The sequence below is a fragment of the Etheostoma cragini genome, chromosome 11, assembly GCF_013103735.1.
Source record: "Etheostoma cragini isolate CJK2018 chromosome 11, CSU_Ecrag_1.0, whole genome shotgun sequence".
NCBI classification, from domain to species: Eukaryota; Metazoa; Chordata; class Actinopteri; order Perciformes; family Percidae; genus Etheostoma; species Etheostoma cragini.
Genome location: NC_048417.1, coordinates 21,388,855 through 21,401,558, shown reverse-complemented (window position 1 = coordinate 21,401,558; position 12,704 = coordinate 21,388,855). Strand labels below are relative to the sequence as shown.

The 12,704-nt window shown below is 39.5% G+C and overlaps 2 protein-coding genes across 2 annotated transcripts in view; both read left to right on the top strand.

The window, feature by feature from the left end:
• The first annotated feature begins 1,689 nt into the window (after positions 1-1,689).
• cryba2b (crystallin, beta A2b) lies at positions 1,690-5,028 on the top strand. Its single transcript, XM_034886123.1, has 5 exons — positions 1,690-1,933; positions 2,875-3,060; positions 3,990-4,131; positions 4,231-4,373; positions 4,657-5,028. Exons 2-5 carry the CDS (start codon positions 2,903-2,905, stop codon positions 4,802-4,804), a joined length of 591 nt encoding a protein of 196 aa, XP_034742014.1. The 5' UTR covers positions 1,690-1,933; positions 2,875-2,902; the 3' UTR covers positions 4,805-5,028.
• A 5,008-nt stretch (positions 5,029-10,036) lies between these two features.
• The window catches only part of fev (FEV transcription factor, ETS family member), a 4,269-nt gene continuing 1,601 nt past the window's right edge, over positions 10,037-12,704 (top strand). Inside the window, exons 1-2 of the mRNA XM_034886225.1 lie at positions 10,037-10,735; positions 11,494-11,565. Coding sequence (XP_034742116.1) covers positions 10,687-10,735; positions 11,494-11,565 — 121 coding nt within the window. The 5' untranslated portion in view covers positions 10,037-10,686. The remainder of the gene's footprint in view (positions 10,736-11,493; positions 11,566-12,704) is intronic.

The window sequence follows — 12,704 nt, the reverse complement described above, 5'->3', positions numbered from 1 at the left end:
ACACACACACACACACACACACACACACACACACACACACACACACACACACATCCAAGTCCTTCACTTTATACAACTGTGGCTGAATGGCTGTTTTTGACATTAGATACAACCATCTAAACTCCATCTCAGTCTTTTATAAGTTCTTGTTAGTAATGGCTGTACTGGCAGATGTGTATGTATTATGATATTAATGCATGGACTATGGCAATACAATTAACCATTATGTTACTAAAAACAGAAGAGGCAAGTTTTAGAAGTATCTGCCAACCTGCATGTAACACTTTCATTAGCCACTAGATGTCACCAATGATGAAGGAAAATACACCTCTCAAATCCTGGTGGAACTGGTGTGTTTCAAAAATTACAACACAAAAATGTGAAAACAAAAGGAATTGTATGTATTATGGTTTACCGGTGTTCAGTTAGTTGTCAGGGCACACCAACATTAAATAAAATAATATGTTATTACATTTTTTGTTTTTGTTTGTTTCCTGAATCAAAATATTAGGAATGAAAATGTTTTACTGCATTAACAGGAATTTGGCTTCACACAAAGAGAAAAAAAATACAAATGACAATAAATTAATGAGGACACAAAAGAACAATTGAACACATGACTGTGAGATGGTTTTCATTCCTGATGTGTGATCTTATTCAGTAGCTGTTTGCAGAAATGTAAGAATGAAGGCCACCCCGTTAACAAATGTAGGATTGGTCGAAACTGACACCAAAAATCTATTTAAATCACAGGTCTATAAATACAATGACTAACACTGTATAACATTTAACCTATTAATGTTACTCATTTTGACGCTTGAAGGATGTAACTTTTTGAAATACAGGAGGAAAACATACCTGTAATTTATATGGTTAAAAAATGTCTTTGGACATAATGGGAATGAAGGTGAAAAAAAAAAAAAAAAATGTCCTTTGGTGTGTTGTTTTTTTATTATACGACATGTATATATCTATTAAGTCTGCATTTTATGTGTCAAACAACCATTAATTAAATAATTGTTTTTACATACAATCTTTATAATTTAAATTCCGTGATAACTCTCCCTGAAAGAATATTTTTTTGTATTTCTTATAATACAATACTTTTCTTTTCATTTCAACCATGTATGACCACAGCACTGATGTAGCTGAGCTAGAGGGCACACCAATATCTTTCTTCTGAGCATATAGTCCAACACAGGCTACTCCTTCCTAATTTGAGTCTTGTGGAATTGTGTAACATATTGTATACTTTGAGGGATGATGCTCCTCATTTCTATAGCCAAAACTATATGTTTCACAGCCGTAAATTTGGGTTTTGCAAAGTGGAGTATAGACAAGGTTTCCCTATACGTGCTAGTCAGGAAGTACTAATATACTGCAGCTTTTTGCTTTATTGTTTCATGCAATAGACTCTTTCCACATCAACCATTGGAAAAGAGGAAGATGAGGATTCCCTCCAGATGAAATTGGCACCTGTCCTTGTACTGTCGGTGTGGCGTGCCTTGGGCCGTTTCCTCACCCCTGCTTTAGGATCCAGTTTACCTTGAGCAGAGAGAGAGGTAAAGAGAGAGCGAGAAAGAGAGAGAGGAGGGATCAGCTCCCAGAATGTGTCTATTATCCTGCCACACCAATCAAACTGTTGTGTCAGTGCGTTGCCATTGTATAGTCCTGGGACCGTTTGCTACTGACTTTGGCTGCCATATTGATGACTAAGTTAGTTTGGGGCTCTGAGGACAATGGGGCCCTGGAGCCTCCACAAAGCGTGAGGCTAATGCCCCCCTTTCAGCTGGCCCGCTCAGCTGCTGAGTGTGCAAGGCTGCTGGGCAAATGGAGTGGCGTAGGTCCAGGGGGCCTGGCCCTATAAAAACACAGGCGAGGGTCTCTCCCCCGACATTGATTATACTGGATCTGTCCCACCTCAGTACCGTCTGTAAGTATATCAACACACCTGCCTCAGACTCCGCTAAGAAACTGCAATCAGGGGACAGCTATGTGTACTGGGGTGGAGCCTGACAGCCACCAATATGCTGCCCACATTTCTAGATAGACAGCTATGGATGCACTTTGAATGAGACTTGATTTGCTCAGAAGTTAAAACATGGAAGCCACTTCATAATGCTGCTTTCAGGGTAGAATGGTAAATATTTCAGCAGTCCTTTTAACAGGGAAAGCTGGCAAGATGATGCCTTACTGGTGTGCTTGTGTTGGGCCTGTAGACATCATACTACAAACTTTTTGTCAAACCATTATTGTGCTATTATTTAAAACTTAAAAATCAAAGAAATTTGGCTTAGCAAGGTTAGCAACTCTGCTTAGAAATGTTGTGAGTAAAAGACAGTATGCACGCTCTCAAGTTATCTTTAACAGATATGTGGTTTGCTGTTGTGGCATGTGACATTAGTTGTACACAGTACTATTAATGGGCAGAGGAAAGTGTTATTCTTAACTAAATATCTTCAATGGAAACAAAAACAAATCCATTCTGTGGAGAAATGGAAACATGACGTATGTGTAGAATTTTGTAACACGTCAGGAAAGTGACAAGATGTGTCTTTCCAGAGTAAAGGAGCAATAATATACTCTAAATAGAAGGGCACTGGGGCAGCTTCTTCTTTTTACCCTTATGAACTGCTACTTTTCATCAAAGCTCAAATACAAAGATTGTACTTGTGAGTTGATTTAGATGAATACATGCATCAGCTTATTGGGTTAAAATTCAGATTCATTGTATTTGCTTCTATTTAAATGTTTTTATTCACTCACTTTCCTCAGTCGTTAACACTATTACTACAAAGGACATGGGTCATAGGTCTAGTTGTGATTTTTCTAATAGCATTGACAGTTTTTTCAAACCCTGTACCTCTGTCAAAGAGTAACCCCTAAGGGAGAAACCGCAGCCATGAACACTCAACAGATGGAGCAGATGGGCCAGTTCAAGATCACAATCTGGGAGGAGGAGAACTTCCAGGGAAAGCGCTGTGAGTTCATGCTGGAGTGCCAGAACATCATGGAGAGGGGCTTCAACAAGATCCGCTCCATCAAGGTCGAGAATGGACCGTAAGTCCACACCGTTGGTGTTCTTTCCCTTCTGCTCTCTCTATCGTTTTAGTTCTTTATTTTCCAAACATCATGGAAAGCCCTTCCCTTTCACCTCTTGACCTCTTCTGGATTCTTTGTGTTCTCTGTGTGGATCTTGATCAGTGATATACCCATTTCCGTTTCTCCTTCAGTAGGAGATTTATTTTACAATGTTGGTAGACATATAAGTTCTGACATCTTTATGAAAGGGGCAGATTTGAGTCAAGGATTTGCTAAAATCTGGTTAAATTTGTACCCATAGCTGCATACTGCATTAGAGTAATATTTAGAGTGAGTTCATTTTCAAAGTATGTTGGTCTGTAGTCTTCCTTTTTTTTCATCATTTTGCAATTCTAGTTTTACTTGCTTGAAAAAATTCTGTTAAAAATACACGGCTCAATCACTGACTCTACTCCACAACAAGTAGAAAAGGCAGAATAACAAAAAACATAAATTACAGCCCACTGTGTTAAATTGCATTGTTTCTTGGCATGTCTGATTTTCATGTGTGTGCATGCATGCATCCAAGTGTGTCCCTGTTGTGTGAACTGCGTTGGCTGTGTGCAGCTGGCGGCTGTGAGCCAGAATGGCTGACTGACTGACTGGTGATCAGATAAGAAGCCCTGGGTGCAGCAGCGTTAGCAGCAGCAGTATTTAATGTTTGCTTTGTGCTCCCAGTGACAAAAGAAGCTGCATGTTGCTTTCGCTCCAGGCCATTCTGTGGGCGTTGGACTCTATTGTATAATGAAAATGACAGTTTCAGTGTCACTATTTGGCATTTAGTGGTTCATTATTGTGTTGTGTTTGTATTATATTAATTTATTTTCATATTATCGGCTCCTTTAACCTCAAAACGTCTCTCTCTTTCCTTTCTCTGTCTCTCTCCGCCTCACCTTCCCACTGTCTAGATGGGTGGGCTATGAGTACCCAGAGTTCCAGGGACAGCAGTTTATCCTGGAGAAGGGAGACTACCCTCGCTACGAGGCCTGGAGCGGAAACAGCAGCTACAGAACCGAGCACATGCTTTCCTTCAGACCCATCAAGTGCGCTGTGAGTTACCACATCCTTCCATTCATCCCTTTTCTATTTTTTAGCCTGGGTCGACTTCTATAAGTGGCATATTTACCTGCTCCGGCTCTTCCTCTGCAGAACCACAGTGACAGCAAGGTGACCCTGTACGAGTGTGAGGACTTCCAGGGCCGTAAGTTTGAGATGTGCGATGACTACCCCTCCCTACAGGCCATGGGCTGGTGCAGCAAGGAGGTTCCCTCCATCAAAGTCAACTCAGGAGCGTAAGTTACACATCTTCCTCTCAGTTTTTATGTGTTTCTTTGTCTCCTGCTTTTCTTTTTTGCAGCATCTGATCCCTAAACATCAAAAACATCAACATAAAAAAAAAAACCACACCAAAACAGCTATATAAACTCTGTTTGGGACATGCTCTCTCCTTTAACTGCAAACAGCCCTTCAGTTTCACTAAATCTGCTTAAACAATATTGATCTAACTGTTGGTGGTTAATTGTATTCTGTTATCTGTCCTTGACTCATCCCCCCCACCCCTTGCTTTTTCTGCAGCTGGGTTGCCTACCAGTTCCCTGGTTACCGTGGCTACCAGTACATCCTGGAGAGAGACAGACACCAAGGCGAGTACAGACACTACAACGAGTACAGCACCCAGGCTCACACCAACCAGGTGCAGTCCATTCGTAGGATCCAGCACTAAGCCTTCATTCTGCCCGCCTGACCTGACCTGAAACAAAAAAACTCTCCCTCTACCCCTTCCTCAACTTGAACCCCCGGACACACCGCTGTCACAGAACAGTAGATGGACAAACTCTTTCTATCACTCTGTGGCTCTGCATGTATGGATATCCAAGTACCTACTTCTTCTACCATGCTAAAACATGTTCTTGAAATAGGAAATAAAGGCTTTTCTTCAAAACTAGAGACTGCTTGTCGCTATTCCTTTTTACAATGAAAGTGATCACCGTAGTTATGACAGTCATGGCACAGGTGCACAAAAATCAGACCAATCATTCTCTTTTGGCTTCATAGGGCAGGCTGTTATCTGAGATAGTTTTTGCTTTTTATTTTATTTTAAGGACATATTTAGCCTTTTAGTTAACAAATAAAGAAAAATTTGACTCAAATCCCTCTGGTAGGCTTTAGGGTGTATGACGTTGTTTCTGTTAGATTGTGTTCTCATTTCCAATAAACAAGAGCACATGAGACCCTTGTTCTATTATTTCTTCTCCGACTGTTTCAATCACAGTTTGTCAAAACGACTAGTAAAGCAAGGAGCAGTAAGAAAAAGCACCAGATCATCTGGTTGGCCGTTATGAAACCACCATCTGTCTAGTTACAAATCAAGTACTCAAACACATCATGCATTTGAGTAAAACATTGAATTTGAATATCTTTTTGAAAATAGAAATGATTCAAACTTAAGTTCTCTTGCTCTCGCTTGCTTTGCCAAAAGTACCAAAAACCTTAAGAGCAAAAACAACGCCAGAGACAGAGGGACAACACATCACTGGAAATACCTCCAGGGGCTCACAAAGACACAGGACGTCCAGCTGACCCATGGTGTCGGCGCACACGCAGCTGTCCTTATTTGAACTGTTTCACTTTCTTCAGCAATTCAAAAGAGGCCTGTAGAGGTCCTTTAAGAGACAAATGTCATACATGTAATCCTCCTAGTGAGTGATGAAAATTAGACGTGTACACCAGTTCAACATTCCAAATGACTGTTTTGCCCTCAGACAAACTGTAAAGGCATATTACGTCAAACAAAGGCACGGATGTTTGCAGCAACGCTTGGAAGATGTGCGGCATAAAACACAAAGTTGACTCTTAACCGTCATATTCATGAAACCCACTTATTGCTACTTGCTGCTGTATCATTGCCAGCCTGTGAAAACCAGGTATGTCCCAAACAAATCCAAACACATGCTTTACCAACAGGCCTGTTCTCACCTTTATTGCAATGCATTTCTGAGTAAGCCCAATGTTGTGTGTCAAAGGTAGTTTAACATTGAAACCCATTAAGTTTAGCTAACGAAGTGTCACAAAATTTGTAGGTAAATGGTTTCTATGACAGAGTTGATAGAAAAAAAATGAATACAATTAATTTACCTAAGTGCGGAGTGCCGTAGGAAAACCTGGAAATGAGTTAGCATTTTTGCACTTCTGGTTCCGCTGTCTTGAATTCAATGTTTTTTTTTTTCAGATGCCTCAAAATTAAGGTATTTGGTTAACACAAGCTTGAGAGATTTTGTCTTAAAGCAACACCAAAGATTCTTTTGCAACTTAATATAATGTTTCCAAAATCGGCACTCCTGCATTCGCTTTGAGGCCCTCTACCGGCTATGACCACACTACGCAAGTTTGCCAGATCGGGTAGCGGACCTGTAGTTTGGATGACACATGAGGATAATGGTACTGGTAACGGTGATGGACAATTCCTCTTCCAACAGGTAGGGGGACTGAAGAGGGAAAGTGCTTTGGTGTTGCTTTAACCCTTGCGTTGTCTTCCCATCAACCATGAAAATACCCGTTTTGCTAACTTTTTTTCAACATTTTTTTCATTTTTTCTGACATTCTTGTCACTTTTTTTTATTGTTTTGGGTGCTAATTTGAGTTTCTCATATTTTCAATGTTGACATTCTCAGCACTCATTTTGACGGCCCAATTTTTGTGACAATTTATTTTTACTGAAAACGGGTCAAATTTGACCCGAGGACAACATGAGGGTTAAAAAAGGGGGTTGCTACCAAGTAGCTAGTTGGGAGATTGCTGGGCGGGCATTAAACATCACCCCAGCTTAGTGGTGGTGACGATGAAGTCATGCAACCGTGGTGTTAGTTCACCGCCTAACGTTGGTTAACCTCACTTTTTACTCTTTCCATGGTTGCAAGTGGTTAAATTGGGAATCTTATGTTGCTGAACAAAATGTGTCATAAACTTTAGTTTGCCAGAGTTTAGGGTATTTTCTGCCATGGACCAAAATCCATTAGAAAAATCCCATTGTATTTTTGACAAGGGAAATGCTGACTTGTGGGTTACTCTAGAAAGAGACTGTAATTATACCGTTACAACTCACAAAGGGGGTAGAGAGACGCAGTCAGGTAAGGAATTCTAAGCTGAAACTACTTAAACCTATAGGCCCTCAGTATTCTGATCCCTGAATAAACCAGAAAGGACAATAAAGGATGTATATCATTTCTGAAAATAAAAACTCTCATTCACACACAACAACCTGGTTCATATATTTGGATGATTTATTTCCAGACAACTACCTTTTAAAAGCCTAGTAGCTCAGCGTGTCTTTGTTTATTGTAATGTGGCTGCTATTTATCTTACAGTCACATGCCGGCATCCTGGAGTGTGTTTACCTCCAGACACACTCCTCCTGTTGGTCCAGGACGTGGGATTCCGTGTTACACGCCCATAAGCCTGCACCGGCTAACTGTCCCACACCCAAAAAAAAACAGGATCTTTTAATAAATGTGTAACCGTGCACACACACCTTTCTCAAATATAAATTCCTGTGGAGACTGATTAAAGCAGCTGCAACGTGGCTTATAGAGGAGTGACACTTGAACAGTGTAAGCAGCAAACTCCTTGCTGGCCACCCAGATCAGGGCACCAAGGTAAGTTTAAGGCTTTACAGAGGAACTTGGGATTGATTCTTGATGACAGCTATTATTTAATGGCGGTTGTGCGGTTGATTCCTTAACCAAAATGCATTACGGAAGTTGTTTTTTTTAACAAGAATGTGTTAAACCGATGAAATGATGCTAGTCTGAATGTTTTTATCCATGTGGTCACACAATGACTACATGAACCACTATGAGGGTTGGAATCCCCTATGGAATTAGGATTTATGTTTTTAATGGGATTTATGAACTGTTTCATTCATTCACGCCTCGGTTTTTCATGCAGACTATTTAACATTACACATAACCACATAAACTAGATCAACAAGTAGCAACAAGTTGATGTGATGATTTGTTAATTACAGTAATAAACAAAGAAACAGGACAAAGTCATGCTTTTCCAATGTTTTTTATCTATGTGTTTTCTTTTTATCAGTGGATTTCTTCACTGACTGACAAGAGGTAACCCACCTGTTTATCCCCCCCGCTGCATCGGTGGATACAGTCTTGTTTTCGAGGCTTGTTTTAAGTTGCCTGCGACTCGTACTTGGACACAGGCAGCTAAAGCAAGTCTGGGACGCCAGAGACACACCTACAAAGCCACTGCTGCCATGTGAAGAATGAAAAATCCAGGAAGAAGGGAAATGGGAAATATACTATTTGCAAATGAAATCTGCAGTAATCGGTTACACAACGTTTTCTCCTTTGGCTGAAAGGCAAGACCTAGAGCCTGTGTTACAGTTAAATGCTGTAAGCTAACCAGGACAAGTGTGATGCAATATGATTTTGCAAAGCCTCACTATGCAAGACAGATACTGGAATGTTTAACTATGTCATACAAATATACAGCATGCAGTGTACTTGGTTACCTGTACTTGGTGTGTTTGCAATTCTGCTTTTACCGAAGTCAGTCAGGTGTCACATTATAGAGCAAATACAGAGCTAAAAAAGACTGTAAAACGATAAGCAGACAGTTTACTTTCGGCTCAGTCAACACAGACATAAAAGTGCTGTTTTTAAGTGATTTTTTCTTGTGAGTGGATGTATTGTAACATTTTCTTTCAAGGTAGTAGATCTAGTTTAAAATGATTAAATAAATGTTTGTGAGTTTGGCAGAGCTTTTTTCTGAAACTTGAAACCATGATACTTTTTTTTCAAAATGTCCATCTATTCCAAGGGAAAGCTGTATGGGTCCATGTAATCTGGCAGAACTGAACGGGACTTGTTGTAGATTCCTGCAGTAGCACTGATCAGCCAGTGTCTCTTCATGTCGTTACCATCGACTTTAGAAGGTCATGACAGCGTTTTCAACAAGACAACACAGATGCAAAACCACACAATATGTGTCAATGTCAGACCGTTCACTTTCTCCTTTAAGACATTTTTATTGTTATTATTCAATTGGCCTTCTTGTCATGATTTGATCACAATTAGTGGAATTCTACAAGAAAACCAGAGAAAAACGGGCATGTGACAAATGTTCCAGACTTAAACCGAGGATGTTGCATTTACTGTACGTGGTACACGTCGTAAAACACAAGCTTTTATAATGCCAGGGTTTTTGTCACAGTCGTAAGTTACATGAAGTTCCTCTTTAAATGCACATGTTTTGCTTTTAAACTACCCAACATGCTTCAGAGAAATAGACTACATAGTCCTGGATGAATCACATTGAACACTGTTAGAGAGAGCATGTGTTAAATTCATAGGGAATATTAATCAGTGTCTATCAATTATTCAAATGGTATTTAATCACACTGTGGCGCTGTTCCAACAGCCTGATACATGTCTGGAATGTCAACATTATTTACACCTGAATGTAATGTTTGTTGCGTTGTTCTGTCCTTATATAACTACAGTTGTAATGATAAAATCGATCATTTACAGACAGCGTTAAGACTATATATACTCCCGTAGGGCTGGGCAATATTTTGACATTATATTGATATTGTGATATCAGGCTAGATATCATCAAAGATTGCTATTATCATAATATGTCATAAGTGTAACTTTTCCTGGTTTTACAGGCTGAATTACAGTAAAGTGATGCACTGTTCTGAACTTATACTATTTCATTTTACCCACTTAGACATTATGTCTGCATAATGGATAAGTATCTATCTAAAATCTTATTGTGAAAATATTTTGCACCAACGTTCAACCCTACAATATCGTCGCAATATCGACATCAAAGTATCTGGTCCAAAATATCGTGCTGTTTGATTTTCTGAGCCCTACACTCCAGTAGCACGTTACAGAAGGTGAGACCTGTGTCCAGGCCAGAATAGAGCGGGGTGAAAAAAGCCCACAAAGGTCCACACAGTCCACTGGCTCTGTAAAACCCAAGAAATAGAAAGATGATAACACCAGTGAGCATCAGAAGCCCTGGTTTGAAAGTTACAACCTCATTACCGTCAGATAGAGGCTATATAACCTTAAACCCACAAACAGAAGGTTGGGGGGGGGGGAATGTTCTGCTTTCTCCTGTGCATTGAAGCGTGCTTTTCAAGGTAAATATTCTTTCCCCAACATGAAATAGGTCTTTTTTGTTTGCCGAGACGTAAAGAGGCGGAAAATTGAGGAGGATCTGAACTGGTTTCCATGTCAAACACTTCAATTCACCATAGAAACTCAGATCTTAACGCGGAAACTTTATTAAACTGTGATGGTGGATTGATAAGGGCCCAATTTCTATCGGCTCCCTTTTTATTGTGGGCACCAGGCGGGCTGACAGAGGTAAATTGCTCTTTTAATTAAAGCAATGCACCAGGGGAAATTGCTGTCTGAATATTGTCTCAGAGATGGGGGCCAGTGACAGTTGCCTGGAAACTTCAATCTGTCCACCCGCATTTATTCCAGATCCCAGTTATGAGATAAAGTTTAATAAAAATCTTTTCCTCCGCCACCAACGAAATGAAATCCAACCCATTCTGAACAAGGGGACACAATGAGACAGGACTGCGGAGGAAACCTCATGTTCAACATGTATCTCTCAGGTTCGTCATTTTGTCCCGAGAAGAATTCTAGAAACAGGTGCTTCTAATTCTTTAAATTGTGCCGGGTGTCGGTGTCCCGAGGCGGACGTGCTCCGTTTCCAGGGCACGTTATTGTTCAGCCGTTTCAATCTCGAAGCCCGTCTGCTCTTTTGTCGGAAATCGGAAATCCTTTTTCCTGGACGCGTTTCCTGGCTTCCCGGAGAGGAGACCGCCAGCCCGACATGCTGCTCGCATCAGACTGGGACTGGACGACGATGCATTTAGGATTTTTTTTAAATTCATTTGTAACCTTTAGTAGCCTACATATTTTTCATTTGTTTAACATTTCAATCGGGTTTGAACCGCATAGGCTACGCAGTGGCCTGGTCAATTTTTCAGCATCTTTTTTATTTTTTAAAAATTTTAAACAATAATTTAATTTCTGAAAGAACCTGCAGATGAAATTGACCCCCCCCCCCCCCCCCCCCCCCCATATCCCCCGTAAACAGACATCCGTTTCATAAGTTCATACTTATTCCCTTCGCGTGGTTTTCAGTGTTCCAACTTGGCCTTGCGTGATTAAAGATACGCAAGTCATTTCTAGGATATTCTGGATTATTAAGGGAATTTGTTTCTTAACTCAGCCAAGCAAGATTAGAATAAAGGAGTATCCTGACCTACTTCCTCAAAAACTGTATCGTTTATAGACGCTCTACATGAATATATACCAGGATGTAGCCTATAGACAGCTGGTGATAATGTGTCTCTTTTGATTTCAGATCCGACAGAAAATCTGTTGAAGGAAAGCAAAGGGACATCTTGGGGTCCAATAAATACAGGAGTGCAAAAAGGTAAGAGAATACACGGCCTGCACACTGTAAAACATGTCGTTTCATCACTATGTAGAGCGAAAATATTTCATATTATTTTGATTATTATGAAAGGAAGGAAGTCTTTCCATGCTCTAACACATTATTCAAAAAGCATTGGTGACATAATAGCACAAGAAATAATGAAAAAGCCGAGTGGTAGTCGTATTGTTAAACATTGAAGAAACCTTTTGGCAAGTTTATAACAAAACTGACATGTGAAAAATAAAATTGAAATTTGAAGGGAATAATTCGATTAATTATCACGTATAGAATAAAAGATCCCTAATTACTATAGCAGGATTAGGGTTAAAAGCTCATTTAATTTCATTAGTGTTTTTGTTCTATAAGTCTAATTGCTATGTAAAACCACAGCTTTCTGAATCTATGTCTCAGTTTGCAGCTGCATTCTATTTATTGGTCATAGATAATCTTTATGATTTGTTTTCTATTAATAGAGTTATTTGTGTCATCCCAGTCTGGGTTTAGCACCCCAAAAATATGTTATCTGTAAAATATGTATCTCATCCATCCCTAGGCTCGAAAGTGAAATGTAAAAAAAATAAAAATAAACTAAATGAAATATCCTACATTATACATGATAGAATGAAAATAAAAAACAAAAGGCCACAATCCTTCTGCCGTTCGTCCTCACCTCATTGGTCCTGGTCTCATCCCACTGGGACAGAGTGCTGATGGACTTATAGGGACGTTAACAGATCTCAAAGCACGTGCGAAGGACAAAACAAAGCAGCTTGTTAAAAAACGTTAAAAATTATAAGATAGAAAACATCTGGGAAAATATATTTTTTTTAAATATAAATCACATGTTGACTAACCACCAGGAGCACATACATTATAGTTAAAATGATGAATGAATGAATTCAAGAGTTCCATGTTTAAAAATACACTTTGGTGATAAAATGTACACCTAATTATAATATAATTAATACATGCTTTAGCAAAGGAAAAAATGAAATAGCTCAAGATGTATACTTTTAATTCAAAGCACGTGAACGTGTCTGTCATTTCATTTTACTACTGCCTTGTAAAAACAGGGTTGTGGCAAAATTTGTTGACAATATTATTAATATGGTTTGATAAAAGTGATAAAATTCTAA

Excerpts from the sequence above, each read along its gene's own strand:
- cryba2b (XM_034886123.1), top strand. The coding sequence starts at position 2,903 with ATGAACACTCAACAGATGGAGCAGATGGGCCAGTTCAAGATCACAATC. Across the intron at positions 4,132-4,230 it reads TCAGACCCATCAAGTGCGCT|AACCACAGTGACAGCAAGGT; the intron begins GTGAGTTACCAC and ends CTTCCTCTGCAG. Across the intron at positions 4,374-4,656 it reads ATCAAAGTCAACTCAGGAGC|CTGGGTTGCCTACCAGTTCC; the intron begins GTAAGTTACACA and ends CTTTTTCTGCAG.